Genomic DNA, 26,467 nt, shown 5'->3' with positions numbered 1-26,467 from the left:
CTTGCTACAGTAGATGTTATCACTTCGCAAGGCACTCCTTTTTCTGACCAAACTCTTTATCGGTCTCTTGTGGCTGCTTTCCAATATCTCACTATTACTCGCCCGGATATTTCCTATGCCATTAATCAAGTGAGACAATTTCTTCATGCTCCGACGACTACTCACTTTCAAGCTGTCAAACACATTCTTTGGTATGTCAAAGGAACTCTTGCGTATGGATTGACATTTCATCACTCTCCTGCGCCCTCCATTCTTGGGTATTCAGATGCGGATTGGGCTCGTTGTATAGAAACCTGACGGTCTACTTATGGCGACTCTATTTTTCTCGAGGGTAATCTAGTTTCTTGGAGTGCCAAGAAACAACTGACTGTTGCACGTTCTAGTTGTGAATCAAAATACCGGGCTCTTGCCAATACAGCTGCGGAAATTGTATGGATAACCCATCTTCTACGTGAGTTACATGTGCTTCCTCCCGATCGTCCTACTATATTGTGTGACAACAAGAGGTCCAAGCATATCGACCCCAGCCAGGGGCTCTGCCCCTTGGACCCTGCCAGGGGTTGCCACCCCTTGAACCCCGCTATCGGGGGCGCTGCTCCCGAACCCCCATCATAATCAAGATAAGTTCAAACAAGTGTGCACTCCACACTTCCCATACTTGTTCGATATTTATCAAGGTTATTTTGGTTAACAAATTAATCCCTTTACACTTAAATCATATTGATGAAACAAATCACCAACAATGAATATATCTTAATACGATATATATACATTAAAATGTCATTACAACGATAATCGTTACATATATGTCTCGTTTTGAAATTCTTAAGTTAGTAATCTTGTTTTTTTTAAAATATGTAGTTCATTGTTAACACACTTAATGATATATATAATTATCATTTTATCATGTTAAATATAGTGTAACAATATCTTAATATGATACATATGTATTTAGTAAACGTTGCTATAACGATAATAGTTATATATATCGTTTCGAGTTTCATAATTCAATAGTCTCATTTTATGTATATAACTCATTGTTAATATACCTAGTGAGATACTTTTCATAATATCATGTTAGCTATATACATATCCATATATATATATATCATCATATAGTTTTTACAAGTTTTAACGTTCGTGAATCGCCGGTCAACTTGGGTGGTCAATTGTCTATATAAAGCTCGTTTCAAATAATCAAGTTGTAACAAGTTTGATTGCTTAACATGTTGGAAACATTTAATCATGTAAATATCAATTTCATTTAATATATATAAACATGGAAAAGTTCGGGTCACTACAATTAAGGGTGGTAGTGTCGTAGCTCGTGGACATGAAAGGGGAACTCTTTATATGGTTGAGGTGTTTGAAGAAGACACGGCGATTACTACGGTTGAAGTTGGGGCTAGTTCTACTCTATGGCACCGAAGACTCGGGCATATGGGTGAGAAGGGTATGAAGGTTCTTAGTTTGAGTGGGAGAATTCCAGATTTGAAAACGATAGAGCTTGGGTTTTGCGAACCATGTACTTATGGGAAGCAAAAGAAGGTAACTTTTGTTAAATCGGGGAATTCACCAAAGTTAAAGAAATTGGAGCTAGTTCATACGGATGTTTTTAGGCCAACGAATGTAGAATCACACGGAGGTTCTCGTTATTATGTCACCTTCATTGATGACTCCACTCGAAAGGTATGGGTTTACTTTCTCAAAGCTAAATCCGAAATTTTTGGTACTTTTGTGAAGTGAAAAGCTATGGTTGAGAATGAGACAAATTTAAAGGTTAAGTGCTTAAGGTCAGACAATGGAGGAGAATATGGTAGTCTTGAGTTTAAAGGCCATTGTGCAAAATTCGGTATTAGAATATTGAAAATGGTACCGGAGACACCGCAACACAATGGGGTCGCCGAACGTATGAACCGTACGTTAAATGAAAGGGATAGGAGTATGAGACTACATGCCAGTTTGCCTTAGATGTTTTGGGTGGATGCGGTTAATACGGTGGCTTATTTGATTAATAGGGGACCCTCAACACCTTTGGGTTTCCGAATTCCCGAGGAAGAATGGCTAGGTAAAAAGGTTAGTTATTATCATCTTAGAATCTTTGGGTGTAATGTTTATGTGAAAACCAAAGATATTGATAAAGATAAACTTGAAGCTAAGTCAAAGAAGTGTACGTTCATTGGTTACGGTTCGGATGAGATGGGCTATCGTTGTTGGGATAATGAAGCTAAAAAGGTTATTCGATCGCGTGATGTTACCTTTGATGAAGATTCGGTATATGGAAAATCGGAAACGGGGTGTCAAAAATCGGATCATGTTATTCTTAATGATGTTTCTCTTGATGATCTTGCGGGTTCTAGTGGGAGTTCGGGGAACAGTGAATTTCCGATTAATTGTGATGGGTCGGATCTTGACAATGATGGGGATGGTCGGATAGCGGTGATAATTCCGAACATAGTTTGAGTTCTAGTGATGAGGAGGCCACTGATGAAACCGGTCCAACCATACCGGTTGCTCCTATTCTTAGACGCTCGACTAGAGTGCCCAAACCTAATCCTAGGTATTCTCCATCAACAAACTACTTTCTCTATACCGAGAATGGTGAACCCGAAAGTTACTTTGAAGCAAGGAAGTCCAAAGAATCCATACAATGAGAGCTTTCTATGAAAGAAGAGATGGGGTCACTTGAGAAGAACAAGACTTGGTCACTAGTGAAATTACCCCATGATAAAAAGGCGTTGCAAAACAAATGGGTGTATAGAATAAAGAATGAGGTGGATGGAAAGAAGAGGTACAAAGCACAGTTAGTGGTTAAATAGTTTCAACAAAAGAAAGGGGTTGATTACCAAGAGATATTTTCACCAGTGGTGAAGATGACTACTATTCGTTTGGTGCTTTCGTTGGTCACAACCGAGGACTTACATCTACAATAACTAGATGTGAAGACCGCATTCTTACATGGGGATCTTAATGAGGAGATCTACATGAGGCAACCCGAGGGCTTTGAGGTAAAAGGTAAAGAGAAGTGGGTTTGTATTGTAAAGAAAAGTTTGTTTGGATTGAAGCAAGCACCTCGACAATGGTACTTGAGATTTGATGAGTTTATGAAGAAGGTTGGTTTTGTAAAATGTGAAGCGGACCATTGTTGTTACTTGAAGAAATTCAAGTCTTCTTACATAATCTTATTGTTATACGTTGATGACATGTTGCTTGCGGGTTCCGACATGTCCGAGATCAATAATTTGAAAGGTATGCTTTCAAAAGAGTTCGAGATGAAGGATCTTGATAGTGCTAAGCAAATACTTGGAATGAGTATTGTGCGTGATCATGCTAAAGGTGTTCTATACTTGTCTTAATCCAAGTATATTGAGAAAGTAGTAGAAAAGTTTAATGTTGATAAAGCAAAGGCTCGCTCTATGCCTTTGGGTAGCACTATAAAGTTATCGAAGAATCAATCACCTAAAATGGAAGAAGATAAAGCGGAGATGGAAAAGGTTCCGTATAGATTGGCTGTGGGAAGTATTATGTATGCCATGGTTTGTACGAGACCGGATATTGCTCATGCATTGGGAGTTGTAAGCCGTTATATGTCTAATCCGAGGAAGGAGCATTGGGAAGCGGTCAAATGGTTGCTTAGTTATTTGAAAGGAACTTCTAGTATGGGATTGTGTTTCACTAAGGGCAATGTTGTACTTAGAGGTTATGCGGATGCAAATTTGGGTGGATTTGGTGATTCGGGTAAGAGTACTACGGGATATGTGTTCATGGTTGGTAAGACGGCGGTTAGTTGGATGTCTAGACTACAAAGGAGTGTTGCTTTGTCGACCATCGAGGCCGATTATATGGCTATTGCGGAAGCTTCTAAAGAGCTTGTTTGGTTGAAGAACTTCTTATGTGAGTTGGGTAAAAGATAAGACAATTGCGTCTTATATTGTGACAACCAAAGTGCAATCAATCTCATGAAGAATCCGGTGTTTCATAATCGTACGAAACACATTGATTTGAGGTATCATTTTATTCGAGAACGTATTGGAGATGGTACTTTGATATTGGAGAAAGTCCTTGGTATGAAGAATCACGTGGATATGTTTACTAAGGTGTGTCAATGGACAAGTTGAGGTTTTGCATAGCCTCAACGGGTGTTCTCATGAACTAAGGAGAAGGTGATAACCGACTAGGGAGATAGAAAGATGATGATTCGATTCTAACAAGAAGTGTTGACGACCTTGTATCGAAAGTCTGCTTATCCAGCGTATGTGATAGGAGTGTGTGTGTTCCAAATGGAGTTTGGCAGTAAAGGGTGCTTTGGTGATCTTGGTTAGTTTTGTATGATGCGTTGACAATGTGAGTCGTGGTTTTGACTATCTTCAAGTGGGAGATTGTTGGATGTGAAGGAAATCAAAATAAAGGAGGAGGCGCACCGTGGCCATGAAAGGCGCGACGCGGCCGAACACAAGAACATAGCATCAGTGTGTGAAAAACGTCTGTCCGGAGATTTGCCTTGGAGGCGCGGCGCGGCCCTAAATGGCGCGGCGCGGCTAGTGCGTGATGGGAAGTTTCCATATTTATGTTTTTTCTTGTTCTCCAAGGTGTTTTGGCCTATATAAGCATCTTATTGTAACCCTCAGTTGTATCTACGAATTATATCAATAAAATATCTTTAGTTGGTCCGTGGATTAAAGTAATCGACATTCGATTACATATAACCACGTTAAATCTCGCGTCTTTAATTCTTTAATTATTGTTCTTTCGTTTATCGATTGTGGAAGGGTAATTCTCTGGAATTACTCTATTGTTTGGGTCCTATAATCCTTACAGTCAGTGTATAAATAGATTAGTTATAATACAGTTTAGTTATTCTCAGGTTGTCCACGGAGCTTCGGTTGACTTATCTCCATGAAACTGTTTTTCCCCATACCGCCATTTTCTTGCATTCATTTTGTTGTTGCTAATTGTTATCGTTATTACCTTCTCTTTTCTTTTTTCTGATGCGCTTCCGGAATCCTTTGTGGTCTTTCTTTTTGTGTTGCTCATTATATATGCCCTTAATTCTCTTTTAACTTTGTTATGCTGTGTGATTGGGGTTTTCGTCAATGACATGTTATCCTGTTTGTTGTTCGGTGAAAAATTGAGCTTTAAGACCAATGTTTGGGGTTATTGAAGGTATTTCGTATGCCCGAGAGACATATTAAATTAACGTGGCTGACGTGTTATGATCCAAGTCGGGTCATACCCAATAACAAACTTACCGACACCTTAAAACGTATTTAGTCTTGACGTTTGGGTCATTAAATAAATACGCGACACTTGGACTTTAGAAAATCGGTTTTCTAAAATATGATCACTTGAGATAAATTATTTGGATAATTTATATATAATTGTTTATAGGTTTAAATGATTATGTTGTGTTATATTTTATAAACACTTGTTTATAAAATGTGAAAGTAACAAAATAAATACATGTTTATATATATATATGTATCAAGTTTATATATATATATATAACATTATTATTTTATATAATGAGTGTGCAGAATTTTTTTTGGTCTTCAAGACAATATCCCATGCTCATTTGTTACTCCCAACTCACACACAACTTTAGTGGTGCATGCTATTTACTTGAACCAAAGCTTGACCACTTCACTTAAGTGATTTATTGATATTTTAGCTTTAAAAAAAAACTGGACAGCCCTCTATTCAGCTAGCTGCTGCCGTGAGCTTCCTTGGAGCAAAAGAGGGTTCATTTCTTTTTTTTTTTTGCAAGCTAACTCTAGTGTCATCAAATCCTAACTATTGCATAAGGTGTTGGTGAAGAGTTTGGGGTATTATCTCTTGAGGTTTCATGCTTTTGGAACTCCATTCATCATCATCTTTTATGGTTGCTGCTGTCCAAAATCAGTGAGCATATTAAAGAGGTTTTCAAGCTTGGTTAACAAGGTTGTTTAGGTTCTAAAGTCTAACTAACTCAAAGGTTGGTGTTGGTGCACTAAAGGGTTGAAGTTCTACACATTTGATCATCACCTTCTTCATCATACAAAACAGCCCTCAATACACTTGAGGAGGTATATTTCTTACTTCCTAGTTGTTATTTTGTAAGCATGTTTCATAACTTGATCTTAATTGGGATTTAACTTTAAAAGGTTAAAGTATAACAAGTTTAAATGGCTATATATTACATGCTTCCGCTTATAATGATTCTTAAATGATTTAAGTGTTTTGAAACTTGTTAAATCCCAACAATGGTATCAGAGCCAGGTTGTTGAAATATGCTTCAATATGTTGTTTTAAAACCACCATATTTGCAATCTATGAACATGCATGAAAGTATATTGCAAAAATCAAATGGTTTGGGTGGGATAATGTAGATGGCCGAATTGTTTGGCACCCAAAAGTGAAGTGGCCGAATCTATGAACATGTTGTTTTAAAAAAAATATCAATAAATCACTTAAGTGAAGTGGTCAAGCTTTGGTTCAAGTAAATAGCATGCACCACTAAAGTTGTGTGTGAGTTGGGAGTAACAAATGAGCATGGGATATTGTCTTGAAGACCAAAAAAAATTCTGCACACTCATTTTATAAAATAATAATGTTATATATATATATAAACTTGATACATATATATATAAACATGTATTTATTTTGTTACTTTCACATTTTATAAACAAGTGTTTATAAAATATAACACAACATAATCATTTAAACCTATAAACAATTATATATAAATTATCCAAATAATTTATCTCAAGTGATCATATTTTAGAAAACCGATTTTCTAAAGTCCAAGTGTCGCGTATTTATTTAATGACCCAAACGTCAAGACTAAATACGTTTTAAGGTGTCGGTAAATTTGTTATTGGGTATGACCCGACTTGGATCATAACACGTCAGCCACGTTAATTTAATATGTCTAAATGATTATGTTGTGTTATATTTTATAAACACTTGTTTATAAAATGTGAAAGTAACAAAATAAATACATGTTTATATATATATGTATCAAGGTTATATATATATATAACATTACTATTTTATAAAATGAGTGTGCAGAATTTTTTTTGGTCTTCAAGACAATATCCCATTCTCATTTGTTACTCCCAACTCACACACAACTTTAGTGGTGCATGCTATTTACTTGAACCAAAGCTTGACCACTTCACTTAAGTGATTTATTGATATTTTAGCTTAAAAAAAAAAAAAAAAAGAAATGAACCCTCTTTTGCTCCAAGGAAGCTCACGGCAGCAGCTCAGGTTCTTGCCCCATTCTATCTGTTTTATATTTTAAGGTAATTGGGATATTATTATATGCTTTTTGTCTTTCATTTTGTTCTTTGTTGAGTTTATATGTTTTTTTTTATGGTTGTCGATTGTTGGTTCGCGATGGTGCATGTGTTCATAGAAGGTTTTTTTAGTGGATTGTTTTGTTCAATTGTTAGTTCCTTTTTATTAGCTGCATATCATTATTGACCAAAAACATAATGGCAAGTAGAAAAAAAGAAAAAAAGTATATGTAAAGAATGTGTTTTTGGGGATGTTGGTGGTAATGTGGGCAAAAAAGTAGTTTCATTTTTGGTGGTTAGTATCTTGCTACAGAATCTGTTATCTAGACACACTGTGTATCTGATGAACATTTGTGTTATATTGCTATGTTCGCAACTAGGGGGATGTTGTGTAATTACATCTTGTGAGGTTGGCTTCTCAGCTACAGTTGATTTGCATTTGCCAAACCCGTGCTATTGCAAATACATTCATAAACACAATGATAAAAAACTACACTAGCTTTGTACTGTTATTTGCTTATTATATTAGCTCATCTTTGCATTATACCATTTCTTGGTAGAAAGGTACTAGGGTTTCAGCTCATTATCAAGCTTAACGGTAGTTACCGTGTTTGAATATATTCTTCTGTGAGTTACTTGTAAAGTCATAGTTGTGATACTTCTCTTTTTAGGCATCCTGTTACGAATTTTTCTATAAATATACAAGGCATAATGTTTAGGATAATAAAAGAGTCTCTAATTATGTAAAAGATTTGTTTGTGGTGGTACTACTCTTTGTTTAGTCGTATAACGCATGAGTATAAATATATTGAATGCACGTGATTATGTTTAACTGGGTTATTGGTATTTGTACATGAATACTTTTCAGATTGTTGCGCTACTGAACAAAATGTACGTGACTACTATCCACTGAATTGTGCCTTTATATGACTATTTGAAGCTGAAAGTATGCCTTCTTGGTATATGGTAAAATTTGAGTCTATAACCTTGAAGAGAAATGTATTTCACGTCTCTATGGGTTTTGACGTTGGGCCCATTACTTGTAACTCCTTGTTTCAACCTTTATGTAATAATGAGCAGGGGGATGCCTAAATGTTCTTGCGGGAAATTATTTCGCTCTATACAAACATTTTTTTCAATAATGTAATAATGTTTCAATAATGTTCTTGCGGGAGATGCCTAATGTTTTTGTTGTAGGCTGATATGTTGCATAATAAAACTTTACAAAAGTTTGATGACATAAGTGACAAATGAACAATGAGTTATAGCATTGGTGTCAATAAATAAATACTTAAACAGACTTGCAACAAAACATCTACATATTAGTATTTTACATTATGGTTTTCGTTCAATATACCTATGGTCATTCTTACAGTTATTCGTATCCCTTTTTTAATTCCCTAAAACAATAATATATTTTTTATTAACGGGAAGTCGAGAATAAATGCACATTTTGAATGACAAGTTGAATAACAAATGTTAATTAAGTTGATTTTCTATACTTAATAACCCCCAAGTTTTTTTCAGTGTTCGTGTTATGCTAACACATAATATCATTCATGTTTGGCGTGGAGCTTTTATGAGCTTTTAAGAGCTTTTAGCTTTTAGTTTTTAAGAAAAAGCTCATGTTCGAAAAAATAGTTTTTGTTTTGGTGACAATAGCTTGAAACTTTTTGTTTGGTCAAAAGCTCTTATTTGAAACGCTCATGGAGATAGCGTTTAGATTTGAGAGGAGCTTTATCATGTTTAATTTACTTAAATATCCATGTTGAGTACGTAAACATAAATCGTCCAGACTCTCAAGTATATTTAATGTATATCCATATCCAATACAATTACAATAGAGATCTATCCATTATCAAATACAAATTGCGTTGTTCGGGTTCCTTGATGGTTCATGTTACTGTCATAGCTGAAGTTTTGTTTGGGGTGTTGCTCTGTTTAGTATAAGCCAGTACTCTAGATTCCGTTTGTTGTACTCTTAGTTTTACTTTATAGCCTAGGTAAACGTGTCTTTCACCCTGTTGATGAGACTGTTTGTCTTAGGTTTGTTTAGTTTTGGCTACGGCATGTTGGTTTCTTTTGTATCGCTTTGTACTTGTTTGATCTTCGGATCCGTATTAATGTTATCGTTATTTTGCCAAAAAAAAAAATTTACAAATAGCTACGTCATTACTCATTAATTATAAGGTAAGAAGTAAAAGGGGGCAAGCATGCAATAAAAGCTTTCTGTAATTAAGAAAAAGATATATGTGACTTTCAACTTGAACACGTAGTAGTGGAGATTATACAATACAATGAAGTGGTGTTAAAAATAATAACCAAAAATGAAGCGGTGTTAAAAAAACGATCAAAATCGAAAGTCAAATACATATCTTTGTTTAGCATCAAGTGTTTCTTTATCGTGTATTTTTTGTCATTTTACTATTTTTAAACAGTTTCAGCTACTTTGCCAAACACCTAAATATATCTAAAAAGTTCCAGCTACTAGCTAGCAAACAGCTACCAGCTAACAGCTCCAGCTACCAGCTAGTTTCTTAATCATGTAATGTACAACAACATCACCTAAAAAATTATAGGATAATAAAAACGTATAATACGTGTTTCATTTCGATATTACAAAGACATAATTCTTTCCTTCATTTAACCGTGTAAAATAAATTTAATTATTATATAATTCTGCGAAATCGGGTTATAAACTAGTAATAACATTAAAACAAATTCATATAGCCGTAATTAAGCATCTAGATTATAGATATAGATACCCATAATTGATCAATATCAATCAATATATTATATATTCTCTGATAAGTGAATATAATTAAAACAAACATGCTTGTGGGTCAAAGTTGGATACTTCAAATCGGACCTATAAATGGTTAACAATAACCGCCATCTGAAAAGCATGCTGGCAGATCAGAGACCATGGAGACTTTAGTTTCAAGCTGGTCTAAAACTTGTATTAAGGTACCAGAAAACTATATCTTACCCGAGGGCCAAAGGGCCGGTTCAGATGAGATTCATGCATGTAAAAGCTTCCCATTGATTGATCTATCTGGGAATCAAAGTAAAGCTATTCAAGAAATACTTTATGCTTGTCAAGAATTTGGATTTTTTCAGGTTTATTAAAGTTTCCTTTATTTTTCAGTTTAATAATTTAATTTTACTAGTATATATATAATATATAATAACGAACTTCTGTTAATAACCAGGTGATCAACCATGGAGTTTCAGAAGATTTAATAGATGATACCATAAAAGTGATAGAGGAATTCTTCGATTTGCCCAATGAAGAGAAGGCACAACTATTCTCAACTGATCAAAATAAAGCTTGCAGATTATATACTAGCAGTTATAACTACAATACAGAAAAAGTTCATTTTTGGAGAGATGGTCTACGACACCCTGTTCATCCGCTAGACGAATGGGTTCACTTATGGCCTGAAAAACCTACCAACTACAGGTAATTTTAACTAACTATTAATTAAATGGGTTAATTGAATCAGAATCTCGACTTGAGATGTTTTAGTTAATTTTAATGTTTCTTGTTTGTTTTGTATTGAAGAGATGTTGTAGGAAAATACTCGTTGGAGTTACGCAAGCTGACATTGAGAATATTGGAGCTGATTTGTGAAGGATTAGGTATTGAAGCTGGATATTTTGAAGGTGACCTAAGCAAGAATCATGTGTTGTCGATCAACCACTATCCTCCATGTCCGGATCCAAGTTTGACAATGGGAATACCAAAGCATGCCGATGCTAATCTCATAACCGTGCTTTTTCAAGGCAACATTTCAGGGCTTCAGGTTCTTAAAAATGGGCAGTGGCTCGGTGTTGAGCCAGTGCCCCATGCTTTTGTGGTTAACATTGGCAACCAACTAGAGGTGATCTTGTTTAAACAATCTATCTTGATATATACATGTGTCAGGGGAAAAAAAATCTACCTTTTCGAGCCAAAATTCTTCTCACGAGAAAAAACATAGTAAATAAATAAATTGTACCCTTTTCGGCCGACATCTTGTCCAGAGAAAAGCCCGAGAAAATTTGCACTTTTTCGAGCCAAAATTATTTTCACGGGAGAAAAACAATTTAAATACCTTTCCGAAAAACATATGTCGTCCAGAAAAGTTCTAGTCAAAGCTTTCAGAAAAGCTGACCAAAAAGCATCTTTTTTGTCGTGTGGTGGGTCTTTTCCAAACGACATAATGTCGTCTTGAAGATGTTTTAGAATGGTTACTTTTATCTTAGTTTTAATGAGGAGGATAATCTTTTAATTTGATATAAGAAATGAAATATCTAGTTGTATCCTTAATCAATTAGATAAATGATACCTAAATCTTGAAGATGTTATAGAATGGTTACTTTTTTGACTAATAACTCATTAGCGACAAGGTAGCTAGATTATATTGTTGTAACTGTATTGTAGGTAATTAGCAATGGGAAGCTGAGAAGTGCAGAACATAGAGGGGTAACAAATTCGAAAGTATCTCGGACTACAATTGGGAGTTTCATACTTCCTAACCATGAGACCATTATTAAACCAGCGAAAACCATGATCGAAAGTGTTCCTCTTTATCGTCCCTTCAAATATAAAGAATTCTCCAAGTTATATGTAGATACGTTTGGAGACACTGACGCAGTGATGGAGGCTTTTAAGATCAAAACTTAATAAAGCATTGTAATCAACAAGCTAGTTTGACACAGCTATATGTGTCCTTTATATATGAATAATCAAAATAATGATGGAGATTAATAAGATCATAACTTAAAGCATTGTAATCAACAAGTTTGACACAAATATATGTTTCCTTTAAATATATATGAATAATCAAAATAACGATTGCTATTGATGCATATTTGTATGGCCGTCGCTGGACGAATAACTTTTATTATTTTATTATACACCTAGTTGATGTATACGCATAAAACTAGTCAGTTATAAGAGAATCTGTGAATGTTGGGCCCATTGGTACGAATGAAGCCCAGGCCTGTGTATAGCCTATATATACCAGTTGTCATGTAGCTTTAGGGTTAAGAGAGTAACCCTAATTGGGAGAGCCGTTTTGGCGTTCCAGTGCATAGGGAGATCATGCTCGATCTCCCCTGGCCACCAATGTTTCTCAGTTTAAATCAATATTGTAATCTCGACGTGTATTATATTATATTGATTTATTCGTGTTCATAATGTTTATCACTTCATGTTCATCATTTATCTCGATCTAAATGTAAATCGATGCTTGTTTATGATCAAAAGATCCGTTTGGGGATCAAGGGACCAACAAATTGGTAACAAATTGGTATCAGAGCAGGAGAGCATCCAAGTGTCGATTCCATTGAAGGTATGTGATGAAAATTGATTTTGAAATTCGTTTTGACTTTTTTTGACTTTTTGGGGTTTTGAGATCTAGATCGAATTAAGAAAAAGTAAAAACGTGGAAAGATTGGAAATCATCTCGTGAACGTTTCCTCAAGGTTTCAGATCTTAACTCGAAGTATTGATCGAGTTATGGCAATTTTTTGTTTCGAAAAAACTGAGACTGAAATCTACGTGTTCATCAATTTTTGATGTTTGTTTGTGAAATTTGGTAATGTTTTCATGTTTATCGGGTCCTTGTGCTACTTCCTGCAAATTTTTATACGTTTTGGTGGAGATTTAAGTGGTTTTTGATAATCGCTGCCATGTACCACTGTAGACCACCATGGCCGCCACCACCTCACCGGATTACGGAAAATCATGATGAACACCACGTCCGTACGAAAGAGACCATGAATCGTGCAATTAAAGGTTCGTACAAACTAACGAGAAACTTAATTCGTATGCTTGATGTGTATAATTTTCGAATTTTGAAGATGAATTTCTGTTGTGTACGATTCATATGAATTGAGGAAGAATGTAAGTTGCAGCAGAAAAGACAAAAAAAGTCGGGGGTGTAAGATTCATTTTCTGAAAGTAAAATTAAATTTGCATTAGGGTCCCTAGCTGGTCCTCCATTTTCTTTTAGAAAGTTGTCCATTCTGCGGACCCCACATGTTCCTTCGTCCCCTACTACCCAACATTATTTTGTTTGTTTTTTTGCCAAAAATTAACCGAACACACCCATGATTTCTTTTTCGGATGATGTTTTACTTCTAGAGTGGGGCCTGGTAAACATTTAACCTTTTATCCATTTTCTTTCTCAGCCCAATGTCATTTTTTTATTCCAACAATAAACTAAACCCAATTTTCATTTATTAAATCCATTTAACCATACCCATAAACCAATTTATTTATCCAAGATCTATAAACTCAAGGTCCTTAATGTTTATTATTCATTATTTCCACAGAAACCTTTCTATCATTTTATTCACTAAAGTATTAATATATAAAGTTAAGTGGACAACCTCATGTGTCCATTAAACTTATTTAGTAAGTGAGTACAGAATCACTCGGTAAAATATGAGGCTATTGTTGGGTAGTCGGGAGCATACGACTATTTACGGGCCAACGACGTTATATTTTATCTTCCGCATTTTGTTGATTCCGCTTTGCAGAGGGAATTTGTATTGGGTTATTGTTACGCAATCACAGGATCATACATTCGTCATTCTTGGTGACTAATTGGAGTACTTATTGATATGTTTGGGATTATTAGTTGTGGGATGGAAGCCTCTATTATATGCCTATAATATTTGAGTCATGAAGACGATAAGTGCCTTATAAAGTTTATTAGGATGCTCCTATTAGAAGAGGGGGAAGTTCTACAGTTAACGATGCCGAGCTTATTGGTTTGTAAGAAGACTAGAACATCAGGAATTTGATCGAGCTCAGTCTTAGGGGGAATCTTCATGTTTTAATACTATGGTTAACACGTACGAGTTATGTTTGAAGAAACTACAGGGAGGAATACATTGTTGTTTGAAATTTGGGTTTTCAAGTATTCTGGAAGACTTTTGATGAAGCTTGTGATTCATAAGATTATGGTACTAATACAGAGATTGACAGAAGATTGCAAGAGGTGTTTGCAATAATTCGCCAGCAACGTCCAAGAGGGAATTACCTTAACCCTACAACGAAGGAGATAGTTTGTGTTCAATAAATCTAAGCTAAATGGACAAAAATCGGTGTAAGCATTCGATATAATCAGCTGGCTGTGAAATTTGAGATGGAGCATCATGATGAGAATCAACAGGAGGTGGTTTCTATGGGTTCAATATCGTCATCTTCACCACCATCACCACCATCATCATCATCTTCATCATCATCACCTTCTTCATCACCACCATGTGACAAGTTGCCTCCTTTAGTATCTTCCCAAAAATATCCATGGTTTATTGTTGAGAATCTTGAAGAGGAGGGCATTGATAGAGAGTTCTTGTCTACACTAGATGACCCGTCGTTGGTTAAATATAAGTGTGAAATCTAATGACCCGTCCTAATCCATCTGGAAGAATACATTACAATTGATTACATCGCGAGGTACTTGACCTCTATATAATACATTTTACAACATTGCATTCGTTTTCTTAAAAGACAAACTTTCATTACATCGACAGTTGACGGCATGCATACCATTTCATAATATAACCAACTATAATTGACTAAGTAATAATCTTGATGAACTCGACGACTCGAATGCAACATCTTTTGAAATATGTCATGAATGACTTCAAGTAATATTTCTAATATGAGCAAATGCACAGCGGAAGATTTCTTTAACACCTGAGAATAAACATGCTTTAAGGTGTCAACCAAAAGGTTGGTGAGTTCATTAGTTTATCATAAATAAAAATTTCATAGTTTTAATAGACCACAAGATTTCATATTTCCATTTCTCATAAACATACGTCCCATGCATAAAGACAAAAATATCATTCATATGGATTGAACACCTGGTAACTGACATTAACAAGATGCATATAAGAATATCCCCTATCATTCCGGGAAATCCTTCGGACATGATAAAAACAACATCGAAGTACTAAAGCATCCGGTACTTTGGATGGGGTTCGTCGGGCCCATAGATCTATCTTTAGGATTCGCGTCAATTAGGCGTGCACTAATTCTCAAAATTAGTGATGTTCCCTAATTCTTAGGCTACCAAGCTAAAAGGGGCATATTCGGATTCGATCATTCAACCATATAATGTAGTTTCGATTACTTGTGTCTATTTCGTAAAACATTTATAAAAATTGCGCATGTATTCTCAGCCCATAAATATAAAGGGTAAAAAGGCAAATGAAACTCACCATACTGTATTTTATAGTAAAAATACATATGACGGCATTTAACAAGTGTAGGGTTGGCCTCGGATTCACGAACCTGTATCATTTGTATATATATTAACACATATAATGGTAATCGAACAACTTTTTATATATATTTAGTTATGTATTAAGATTAATATTCATATATAATTTTATTAATACTTATAATATATCATAATGCTTATTTGATATATGATTTAATTAACGTTATATCAATATGAATAATATTATATTAGTTAATATATATTATTATGTAATGTTAGTATACATAAATATATATTTTTATATAAAAATCTTATGTTCGCAAAAATTAATAATTATAACAATACTAAGTTAAGGATAATAATAATAATAATAATAATAATAATAATAATAATAATAATAATAATAATAATAATAATAATAATAATAATAATAGTGGTAGTAATAATAGTAATAATAATAATAATAATAATAATAATAATAATAATAATAATAATAATAATAATAATAATAATGTTACTTTTTAATAATGAAAATGTTAATAAAGAAAATGAAAATTTTTAATGATAACAAAATAATAATTTTTGTAAGAATGATACTTTTAATAATAATAATAGTTTTTAATAAAAAGATAAGTTTAATAATAACGATAATGAAAATGATAATTTTTATAATAATACATAATACTTTATAATAATAATAGTAATAATAATGTTTATCTATAATCTTAATAATAATAATACATGATAATTAATACTTGTAGTAGTAATGATAATAATAATAATAACAACAATAATAATAGTAAAATGATAATAATAATAATAATAATAATAATAATAATAATAATAATAACAATAATACTACCTTAAATGAAAAATGGCCTAAAAAGAAATAGCAGCCCATGCCCGGGCTCGAACCCTCGACCTCCCGTTCACCCCTAACACTCCAAACCATTTATCTGTTTTGCATTTCCTGAAATATTTCCTAGATTTAATCTACTTATTCCGTCATTCTTTTTAAACCATAATAGAAACAACGAATTAAGCTAGCAGTGGCATTGGATCTTCAACATTCATTTTGTCATCCATTCAGCTCCAACATAAGCGGATCACGGCCCATACACAAGACATAAGCCTAACGATTAATCTAAGGAAACATGGTCTAATAGTGACTCAACTCGTGGCCTAACAGAATTCTTGGCCCAACACACTAACCCTACGGCCCAAACAGCAAAACAAGCCCAACAACTTCCCTTAATAATAAAAAGAATATTGTAGTGGCCTAGGTTCGAACTCAGGACCTCCTGTTTAACAACCAAGCAACTAAACCATTGCTCCACTCATTACTTCTTGTTTTGATTAGCATAATAAATTACTTAAAGCTATTTGTACAAGCAGCCTTCTTCATACAACCAAACAATCGAAGATAAATTAATAATAGCAGCGGTTCTTCTTTTGGTTCTCGAACAAATAAACAACCAACATACACGATCATCATTTTATGTTATTATCATAAAATCGTAGTCATCATCATCACATACATCATTCACGGCATCATCATCTTTATATATCATCACCTCATCATCGTAATACCGTCTCTAATCATCTATTACCTTTATCGATGTGATCGTTAACATCACCGTCGAATCAACCTTATTTCTACATCGTAACATTGGTCATCACTGTCACTTTTCATCATCACCTTCGATGAACAGAAACAGTAACAATGACAATGGTGCTCGAAGGGTTATAGTGTTTTAAAATGGGAGAGAAAAAGATGAGATAGAAAAAGAGAGAGGTGGTGGTGAAGTAGATGGGTGACGGTTTATGGTTTCACGAAGAAGAAAACACGAATTAAGAATGGTGAGTTGTGGTTGATTTGGGTAATCTTGTTCGTTGGATTTAAAGAGAAAACAAGATGTTAGTAATATTGACAATGGCGATGGTTTATCGAGTAACAAAAAAAAATAATCTATGGTGGCTAATATGATTAAGATGGTGATGATCGGTGGTCTAGTGGCGATGGTTGTGATGGTTCTCAACTGATAGCAGCTGCAACAAACATCATAGTGATGGTAATCGCGAGTTGTAGAAAGAAAGAAAAGAAAGAGAGAGAAGGTGGCAGTTGAGATGGGTGTTCATGGTGTGATAATTCCGGTAGCAGGTGGTGGAGGCGGCTGCAAACTGGTGGTGGTGGCGGATTAAGTAATTATAATATTAATATTAATAATAATAAAAAATTATATTGACTAACTATGTGGTGAATGAAGACATCAAACAGCAAAGCAGCCGGGGTACCTAATTTATTTCTAACGACACTTTTAACGGGGTGTGTCCATTGCTAAACAGTTACGGATAAAAGTGCTCCTAAAAATCTCAATTTTTTAGATTAAAAATATTTAATTATTTCACTCATTAGCTGTATGAAACCTGATCAAAAATGTTCTATAATTATTTATTTTCTATTCCAATTATTATGTACGGAGTACAAAAGCTTAGGTTGAAAAGGTAAAAAAAATATTTATCAAAACTATTATCTTTTTAATCAACTTATGTACCAATTTTTATTTTAAAACTTCATATATATATATATATATATATATATATATATATATATATATATATATATATATATATATATATATGTATATATATGTATATATATATGTATATATATATATATATGTATATATTAGACCTATTTTAAAAATAAATAAACGTCAACCAAAAGTTACAGACATTTAAAATTAAGTTCAAAATTAATTATATTTAATATACACTATGTATATATATAAACAGTTTTAAATAACAAAATTTACTACGCAAATAAATATATATTAAATAATTAGATTAAATATAACAATATATATATATATAAGTAATATACATATATTATATATAAAATAATAATTTTTATTACAATGTATTTTATTTTACATAATTATTTATAATAATAAATGTATTTTTTAGTTTATTAATGTTCATGTTATTATATATATATATATATATATATATATATATATATATATATATATATATATATATATATATATATATATATATATATACATATATTTATATATACACATATTTACATATATCCATATATTTACAAGCAATGGTTCGTGAATCATCGGGAACAGTCAAAAGGTAATTGATTATATAAACACAACATTACAGACTTTGCTTATCGTGTCGAAATCAATAACGATTAAGTTTAAAATTTGGTCGGAAATTCCCGGGTCATCACAGTACCTACCCGTTAAAGAAATTTCGTCCCGAAATTTGAGTGAGGTGGTCATGGATAACAATAAAAATGTTTTCATGACGAATATGAGTTGATAACTTGAGTTTTATCATCATTGAGTAATATGGATAAAAATAATTCGATTATTCGAAGAGTACGAATGAAGCTATCACCAAAGAGTGAAATAGGAAAGTAAAGATTCATCTTAACTTTTGACAGAGTCAGGATTGAATTTCGGAATTCAAGGGATTTAAAGAAAATCTTCGAAATCTAAAAGATTTGATTCTTCGGCGAGTAAGGAAATTAAGATCTCTATAATTAAATACGGTGATCTGCCTTGATTACTCTGTCTGATATTTCCATTATAAATTAAGCTCTTCCGTTCCATTATTCTCATCATTCCTATACTTTCTTTCTTAGTTCATACATCCAAAAGATTGTGAAAATACTTAATTCCGTTCTAATCCTTGATATTTTCCTAATCATCATTTCTGTCATCCTTCTTTTCAATCTTCCACCAGATGAATTTGATGAAACTGTTACTTCTACTATTACTTTGGGATGATACTATTCTTAATTCTACCGTGTCTTTATATTGCTATTCGTATTAATATCCACGGTTTGTAACCTCCATGTTATTATTGGGCTTTATATTTTCTCTTATATTTTGGAGCTCTTTGCCTTTTTATTCTCCTCTATACCTCTAGTAAAACGAGTAATGGTCTCGAATTCGTAAGTATGGAGTTTCGAATGAACTTAATGTTCTAAACAAGAAAGAACATAATAGCACGATTTGATTTGTCAAATTACCTAAATCACTGAGAGTAAAACTATCAAGAATATACTTTCTTGATATGTTCAGAAGTTAAGCAGAATGAAAGAGTTATGTAACATGACACATGATGACGTTATGATCTGTGAATCATCACGTTCCATTAGAAACTCAGCATGACTTACTGTAATATAATTACGTTGATCAAGTGTCATTATATTATACTAACTCGTGCATCAGTTCCCAACATTACTTCAATAACATTCATATTTTAAGCTCGAAAGTTTACAGAATATAGAAACTAACAGTTTCTATATGATGTAACACTGATAGCACGAAGAGATTAATGATTTCATATATGATTAGTTATGAAAATATCTTCAGAAATATCGAGGATATTTATAATGAAAGATATGATGATATCTTAGAATTTCTAATATCGAAGGATAATGATGAAGATTTGTTAGTAAAGGTTTAGCGTTAGGAGCAAGGTATTCGTTAGTAACTTCAGCAGATACAGAATCATTTGAATTCTTTGAAGGCAGGTTTTGTCTTTGTGATTTATCCACAGCCTCTTTCATAGTTTTGCATAATCCACTTTCCGGTACTAAATTTTCTATTGAGCGTTTCTAACACTCCATTCTTTTTCATCATAATTTTGACTGTTAAAGTCATTAACAGTTTTCGCTGCTTTTTCAGCTTTCTCAATATTCAAGGAACTGATTCGTAGATTAGAGTGCTTTTCAGAATGTCAGAATGGGAGATTATAATTCTAAGAGATAAATGTTATATGTATACATATAACTGTTGATGTGGAAACGTTGCGAGACTCACAATACAGATTTGCTGATTCTCGGTAATTGGTATGGCAATTCTTGTTACAAGATGCAGATGAGTACATGATGAGACTTCAATAGATAAATATAGTGATTTTGTCATAGAGATTTAAACCAAGGAGTGACGAGGTAGCTGGTACATCTGCTGGTAATATGGTGGAATATAAAAGGTTCCCTGGTAACAATAAAAGAGCACACATATATATCAAGGTTATAATAAGGTTGTTTAGAATGAAAAGTCGAAGTTGACTTGTTGGAGCTGTGACAAAATTGTCTAATTTGGAGGGGGATTATAAAATTATTTTCGGTAATAACAACGCCAAAAGAGCTAGCACAGATGAGTGTTAAATGTTTACTCAGGTTCCGAGTGTTTTCAGGTGCATAACTATATGCATCAATCTTTTTTTCTTCCGTAAATTAAATGCGGTTGGTTCATCCTCTCGATTGAGGTGTTTTCAAGAATTATGAAAGGTTTGAACACAGATTGTAATCGTCAATATACAAATTAGGTTTAAGATGAAATCAAGTGGCAACTTGAAGAAATATTTAGTTTCATATGTTATAATCAATATATTAATTCATTTTAATTGTCCAATGTCATTAGTCCACAGTCGATAGTCCACAGTTAACAGTCCAATAATTCATATATAGTTTAATATATAATATTCGAATTAATTAATACGTATCGTGACCCGTGTACATGTCTCAGACTCGATCACAACTCAAAGTATATATATTATTATAAAATCAACCTCAACCCTGTATAGAGAACTTGATCATTACTGCATATAGAGTGTCTATGGTTATTTCAAATAATATATATATATATATATATATATATATATATATATATATATATATATATATATGCATCGATATGATATGTCAAAACCTTGTATACGTGTCCCGATATTTAAAGTGCGTAAAATAAATACAGAAATTAAATGACGATAAGTAAAATGCATAAAGTAAATAACAGAAATTAAATGACGATAAATAAAATTGCGAGAATATAAATTGCGATAAATAAACTACGATAAATAAATTGCGATAATTAAATTTCGATAAAATAAAATGTAATACAGAATTAACAGTTAGCTAGGAACAGTTAGCTAGGATCTTGTTAGCGTGGTTTCTTAACAAAATTTCATATTATTAATTAGTCTGTTTCTAATCAATTTTTATTGTGTCCATTATTTCTTCATTATGCCACTTGTTGGGTTCGGATAGATCAAAATCCAAATATGAAATTGATTGAAAATGGTTATTCTGCGGTGAACGGATCCGTATATCTGTGGATGTAAGTAGGATAGTACTTGACTGTTGAATCAGATTTGAAAGAATGTACAGTGTACTTATTAATGTGAAATCTAAATATTCCTCGGGTATTACCTACCCGTTAAAATATTTTCACCATTAACAGTTTGTACGAAAGAATTTTAAATTACAATCTTTATGAAAAAATATATATACATATATATTTTCTTCAGATGTAATCATGGATTTAATGAGTCAATGTGATATTAAACTCATCAGATTTACGGCTAGAACTAGAGTACATAATCTCTAAAACTTTAGAGATTACATAATTGCCATGAAGAACGAAGATAATTGATGTAGAACGATACGTAGAACGATGATTATACTCGAGGTACAGAATGAGATGTTGAGACATGGATTGTTGATGATACTATTGATGCCGGTGATGTTGCTGAAGCTGGTAAGTTTTGCACCATATTCTCCAAATTAATTACTCGAGCGCGAATCTCGTTGACTTCTACCATTACTCCAGGATGATTGTCGGTCGGAACGAGCGGATAAATAAAATCTAGAATTTAGTTTAGTATATAATCATGACGAGATACTCTGGAAATGACGCTAAAATGGTGTTTCGGATAGGTTCACCGGTAAATGCTTCAGGTTCTTTGCCAAGAGGTAAATTCGGTTGGTGGAAGGGATCGCCTTCTTAGCGTCTCCATTGATTAAGTCGACTACGAACCCATCTGATGAATTGGGGATGACTGATTGGTTGATTTATTCCGGTGACGCTGATAGGTGAAACTCCATATCGGAAGAGCTGTCGGAATTCGAGGAATTTGAACTGGTTGAGGGATTCATCTCGTACGATCAGATGAAGGACTTTTCGATAAGAAATAGATTATAGGATGTAGATTAGTACCCTACAATACATAATTTACATATGCATATATAATACTAAAATTCCATAAGTTACGGAGAAATCTACGGAAGCTGTCAGGTAAAGTCTACAGTAACAGATATGCTAAGATATGAATTAGTAGATACGCTAAGATACGAATTTTGTCTATACACTATTCATGCAATCATTGCAGTAAGATGTGTCTAGACTAAGAATGATAAGCAGGTAATTTCCTAAGGATGATAAGCAGATGATTTTCGACACGAAATGATAAGCAAAACTTTTGACATGCAGACACGGTCGAAGTCCAGACTCACTAATGCATCCTAACTACTATCAGTTAGACATACTAATGCAAGACCTGGTTCGCTAAGACCACCGCTCTGATACCAACTCTAATGACCCATCCTAATCCATCTGGACGAATACATTACAATTGATTACATCGCGAGGTACTTGACCTCTATATGATACATTTTACAACATTGCATTCGTTTTCTTAAAAGAAAAACTTTCATTACATCGACAGTTGACGGCATGCATACCATTTCATAATATAATCAACTATAATTGACTAAGTAATAATCTTGATGAACTCGACAACTCGAATGCAACATCTTTTGAAATATGTCATGAATGACTTCAAGTAATATTTCTAATATGAGCAAATGCACAGCGGAAGATTTCTTTAACACCTGAGAATAAACGTGCTTTAAAGTGTCAACCAAAAGGTTGGTGAGTTCATTAGTTTATCATAAATAATCATTTCATAATTTTAATAGACCACAAGATTTCATATTTCCATTTCTCATAAACATACGTCCCATGCATAGAGACAAAAATATCATTCATATGGATTGAACACCTGCTAACCGACATTAACAAGATGTATATTAGAATATCCCCTATCATTCTGGGAAATCCTTCGGGCATGATAAAAACAACATCGAAGTACTAAAGCATCCGGTACTTTGGATGGGGTTCTTCGGGCCCATAGATCCATCTTTAGGATTCGCGTCAAATAGGCGTGCACTAATTCTCAAAATTAGTGATGTTCCCTAATTCTTAGGCTACTAAGCTAAAAGGGGCATATTCGGCTTCGATCATTCAACCATATAATGTAGTTTCGATTACTTGTGTCTATTTCGTAAAACATTTATAAAAATTGCGCATGTATTCTCAGCCCATAAATATAAAGGGTAAAAAGGCAAATGAAACTCACCATACTGTATTTTGTAGTTAAAATACATATGACGGCATTTAACAAGTGTAGGGTTGGCCTTGGATTCACGAACCTATATCATTTGTATATATATTAACACATATAATGGTAATCGAACAACTTTTTATATATATTTAGTTATGTATTAAGATTAATATTCATATATAATTTTATTAATACTTATAATATATCATAATGCTTATTTGATATATGATTTAATTAACGTTATATCAATATGAATAATATTATATTAGTTAATATATAATATTATGTAATGTTAGTATACATAAATATGTATTTTTATATAAAAATCTTATGTTCTCAAAAATTAATAATTATAACAATACTAAGTTAAGGATAATAATAATAATAATAATAATAATAATAATAATAATAATAATAATAATAATAATAATAATAATAATAATAATAATAATAATAATAATAATAATAATAATAATAATAATAATAATAATAGTAATAATAATAATAATAATGTTACTTTTTAATAATTAAAATGTTAATAAAGAAAATGAAAATTTTTAATGATAACAAAATAATAATTTTTGTAAGAATGATACTTTTAATAATAATAATAGTTTTTAATAAAAAGATAAGTTTAATAATAATGATAATGAAAATGATAATTTTTATAATAATATATAATACTTTATAATAATAATAGTAATAATAATTTTTATCTATAATCTTAATAATAATAATACATGATAATTAATACTTGTAGTAGTAATGATAATAATAATAATTGTAATACTAATAATAACAACAATAATAGTAAAATGATAATAATAATAATAATAATAATAATAATAATAATAATAATAATAATAATAATAATAATAATAATAATAATAATAATAATAATAATAATAATAACAATAATAAAAATAATAATACCGTAAATGAAAAATGGCCTAAAAAGAAATAGCAGCCCATGCCCGGGCTCGAACCCTCGACCACCCGTTTACCCCTAACACTCCAAACCATTTATCTGTTTTGCATTTCCTAAAATATTTCCTAGATTTAATCTACTTATTCCGTCATTCTTTTTAAACCATAATAGAAACAACGAATTAAGCTAGCAGTGGCATTGGATCTTCAGCATTCGTTTTGTCATCCATTCCGCTCCAACATAAGCGGATCACGGCCCATACACAAGACATAAGCCCAACGATTAATCTAAGGAAACATGGTCCAATAGTGACTCAACTCGTGGCCCAACAGAATTCTTGGCCCAACACACTAACCCTACGGCCCAAACAGCAAAACAAGCCAAACAGCTTTCCTTAATAATAAAAAGAATATTGTAGTGGCCTAGGTTCGAACTTAGGACCTCCTGTTTAACAACCAAGCAACTAAACCATTGCTCCACTCGTTACTTCTTGTTTTGATTAGCATAATAAATTACTTAAAGCTATTTGTACAAGCAGCCTTCTTCATACAACCAAACAACCGAAGACAAATTAATAATAGCAGCGATTCTTCTTTTGGTTCTCGAACAAACAAACAACCAACATACACGATCATCATTTTATGTTATTATCATAAAATCGTAGTAATCATCATCACATACATCATTCATGGCATCATCATCTTTATATATCATCACCTCATCATCGTAATACCGTCTCTAATCATCTGTTACCTTTATCGCTGTGATCGTTAACATCACCGTCGAATCAACCTTATTTCTACATCGTAACAGTGGTCATCACTGTCACTTTTCATCATCACCTTCGATGAACAGAAATAGTAACAATGACAATGGTGCTCGAAGGGTTATAGTGTTTTAAAATGGGAGAGAAAAAGATGAGATAGAAAAAGAGAGAGGTGGTGGTGAAGTAGATGGGTGACGGTTTATGGTTTCACGAAGAAGAAAACACGAATTAAGAATGGTGAGTTGTGGTTGATTTGGGTAATCTTGTTCGTTGGATTTAAAGAGAAAACAAGATTTTAGTAATATTGACAATGGTGATGGTTTATCGAGTAAGAAAAAAAAATCTATGGTGGCTAATATGATTAAGATGGTAATGATCGGTGGTCTAGTGGCGATGGTTGTGATGGTTCTCAACTGATCGCAGTCGCAACAAAAATCATAGTGATGGTAATCGCGAGTTGCAGAAAGAAAGAAAAGAAAGAGAGAGAAGGTGGCGGTTGAGATGGGTGTTCATGGTATGATAATTCCGATAGCAGGTGGTGGAGGCGGAGGATTGATGGTGGTAGTTTTGTGTGTTCTCAACTCAAACTCTTGTTATATATATATATATATATATATATATATATATATATATATATATATATATATATATATATATATATATATATATATATATACATACATATAATATGAAATTAAGTAATTATAATATTAATATTAATAATAATAAAAAATTATATTGACTAACTATGTGGTGAATGAAGACATCAAACAGCAAAGCAGCCGGGGTACCTAATTTATTTCTACTGACACTTTTAACGGGGTGTGTCCATTGCTAAACAGTTACGGATATGAAACCTGATCAAAAAGGTTCTATAATTATTTATTTTCTGTTCCAATTATTATGTACGGAGTACAAAAGCTTAGGTTGAAAAGGTAAAAAAAAAAATTATCAAAACTATTATCTTTTTAATCAAATTATGTACCAATTTTTATTTTAAAACTTCATATATATATATATATATATATATATTAGACCTATTTTAAAAATA

General features: G+C 32.6%; 1 protein-coding gene and 1 long non-coding RNA gene across 2 annotated transcripts in view; both read left to right on the top strand.

Annotated features, from left to right (window-relative positions):
* Positions 1-26,467, top strand: part of LOC139899257 (uncharacterized) — a 203,914-nt gene that overhangs the window by 49,926 nt on the left and 127,521 nt on the right. The gene's annotated exons all lie outside the window — the stretch shown is intronic.
* Positions 10,197-12,091, top strand: LOC139899256 (hyoscyamine 6-dioxygenase-like). The gene is made up of 4 exons (XM_071882071.1): positions 10,197-10,397; positions 10,490-10,740; positions 10,843-11,161; positions 11,704-12,091. Exons 1-4 carry the CDS (start codon positions 10,203-10,205, stop codon positions 11,944-11,946), a joined length of 1,008 nt encoding a protein of 335 aa, XP_071738172.1. The 5' UTR covers positions 10,197-10,202; the 3' UTR covers positions 11,947-12,091.

Source organism: Rutidosis leptorrhynchoides, chromosome 3 (assembly GCF_046630445.1).
Source record: "Rutidosis leptorrhynchoides isolate AG116_Rl617_1_P2 chromosome 3, CSIRO_AGI_Rlap_v1, whole genome shotgun sequence".
NCBI classification, from domain to species: domain Eukaryota; kingdom Viridiplantae; phylum Streptophyta; class Magnoliopsida; order Asterales; family Asteraceae; genus Rutidosis; species Rutidosis leptorrhynchoides.
This window is presented reverse-complemented; position numbering and strand designations above follow the sequence as displayed.

Excerpts from the sequence above, each read along its gene's own strand:
- LOC139899256 (XM_071882071.1), top strand. The coding sequence starts at position 10,203 with ATGGAGACTTTAGTTTCAAGCTGGTCTAAAACTTGTATTAAGGTACCA. Across the intron at positions 10,741-10,842 it reads GAAAAACCTACCAACTACAG|AGATGTTGTAGGAAAATACT; the intron begins GTAATTTTAACT and ends TTTGTATTGAAG. Across the intron at positions 11,162-11,703 it reads ACATTGGCAACCAACTAGAG|GTAATTAGCAATGGGAAGCT; the intron begins GTGATCTTGTTT and ends ACTGTATTGTAG.